The 1,711-nt window shown below is 43.2% G+C and overlaps 1 protein-coding gene across 1 annotated transcript; it reads right to left on the bottom strand.

Annotated features, from left to right (window-relative positions):
• Positions 1–290: 290 nt before the first annotated feature.
• LOC129283076 (trace amine-associated receptor 4-like) lies at positions 291–1,355 on the bottom strand. Its single transcript, XM_054918915.2, has one exon. It carries the CDS (start codon positions 1,353–1,355, stop codon positions 291–293), a length of 1,065 nt encoding a protein of 354 aa, XP_054774890.1.
• Positions 1,356–1,711: the final 356 nt, after the last annotated feature.

Here is a 1,711-nt window from a genome sequence, read left to right as displayed (position 1 = left end):
GTATCTATAACACACATTCAATGAGAGACCACATACAGCTCACTCCCCTTTTAAAGTGGGCAGACCTACTTGGTATGATGCAAAAATATTATATAGGCTGGAATACTACATAGGGAGTGATGAATGTGTATAGTCCTGTAATATTATCCTATAACATCATTGATTGTATATGTCAACTCTAATGTCCTGGGTACATCATGAAGCACCGGACTATATAGCAACTACACCTCCAAAATAGACATCGGCCTGTCTCAAACAGCCAGCATGTAAATCATCTCCTTCGTGAAGTTTCAAGAAAGTCCTGTTTCAGAACAGTTGTAAAGAGTCAGGTCATCACCGTATGAGATGCGATTTCGACGCAGGGTGCAGCACTTGGACTGCTTCCATAGCTCTCTTGCCCTCCGATTGACTAAAGAACTGGTTGACATGTAAACAGGAACGTTCCACCAACAACTGCATAACATAATCACATTGGACACAAAGAAGAGGACCTCGTAGCTCTGATCACTCAGAGATACAGACACCATTGCGACAAAGGTCACGAACAATGGGATGATAGTGATGTAGAAGAGTCCCGTGATGATGAGGACAGTACGAAGTCCCTTCCGTCCAGGTGCCCTTGATCTGGCGCTGGTAGATTCCCTATCACCATCTGAACCTCCTGCAGAAACGACATGCTGTTGTCGACTGGCCCTTGTAGCAATGACCAATAGACGGATATTCATGCATGTCAGCATGACGAAAGGGATAATGCACAATGCAACATACACTGAGAAGGCAATGAAAGCACTCTGACCCAAGGTGGCATCCTCTTCTTCAATGTAATCTACAGAATGATGTATGCAAAAACTGGTCATCAATTTAGTCAACGGGAATCCGGGACCAGGGTAAAACATAAAAGAAATTGCGAAGAATACTGATTCCATGGCTATAAAGATCAATCCAAGTCTCTTAACAGTGGCTAAACGGATGTAATGCAATGGGTAACAGACAGCCACATAGCGCTGAAGATTTATGAGAGCAACGTGGTATGTTGAACTTAACCACAGAAAGCTATATGCAAACGGGATGTAAATGCAGGCAGTAGTGGAAAAGGAACTTCTGCTGTTGTAGATGCATTCAAAGGTCCCCAACAGCACGCCACCGATGAGATTGGTGACGGCCAGACTTTTGAACTGTATCCGACTTACATCCTCAAACTCCTGGTGCCAACGGTGAAGGATGGCCAAAGCAAAAGAATTGAAGAAGATCGTTACGATCGACAGTGCCCCACTTATAGCGGCTTGTATATAGCTAAACAGTACAACGTCCGACACCTGGGTGACGTTGAAGTCGTGTGAAAAATGTAAATACATATCTAGCTCAAGTCCAAGGATCGTATAAAATCAAGGCTTGATGATTTGAAACGAATTGTCAATCTTTCTGTTTTGAACATATATAGAGATGGGTACACGAGATCAGCTGATAATCAACTCATGAGCTTCGAACAGTTGCATTCCGTTTTTGATAGGGCAAAGTTAACGTCACTTTGATCATGGCTATCTGGCAAATCGATCTTCTGTCACTTCGATGTGCAATAATATTGTGATTTGCACGATGTTCGTGAGCGAAGATGATGTCTCTTTTGCTTTACGCACGAACGCACATTTGGGATTTCTCCTTGTCGAAGTTACGGAAGGAGCTTGTAAGTCCAGCCTTTCTCCCATTCATT

Source organism: Lytechinus pictus, unplaced genomic scaffold (genome assembly GCF_037042905.1).
Source record: "Lytechinus pictus isolate F3 Inbred unplaced genomic scaffold, Lp3.0 scaffold_20, whole genome shotgun sequence".
NCBI lineage: Eukaryota > Metazoa > Echinodermata > Echinoidea > Temnopleuroida > Toxopneustidae > Lytechinus > Lytechinus pictus.
The sequence above is the reverse complement of the archived record's forward strand: the minus strand, read 5'-3'. Positions and strand labels throughout refer to the sequence as shown.

Bases quoted from the DNA above. Each gene is read 5' to 3' on its own strand.
- LOC129283076 (XM_054918915.2), bottom strand. From the start codon at position 1,355: ATGTATTTACATTTTTCACACGACTTCAACGTCACCCAGGTGTCGGAC.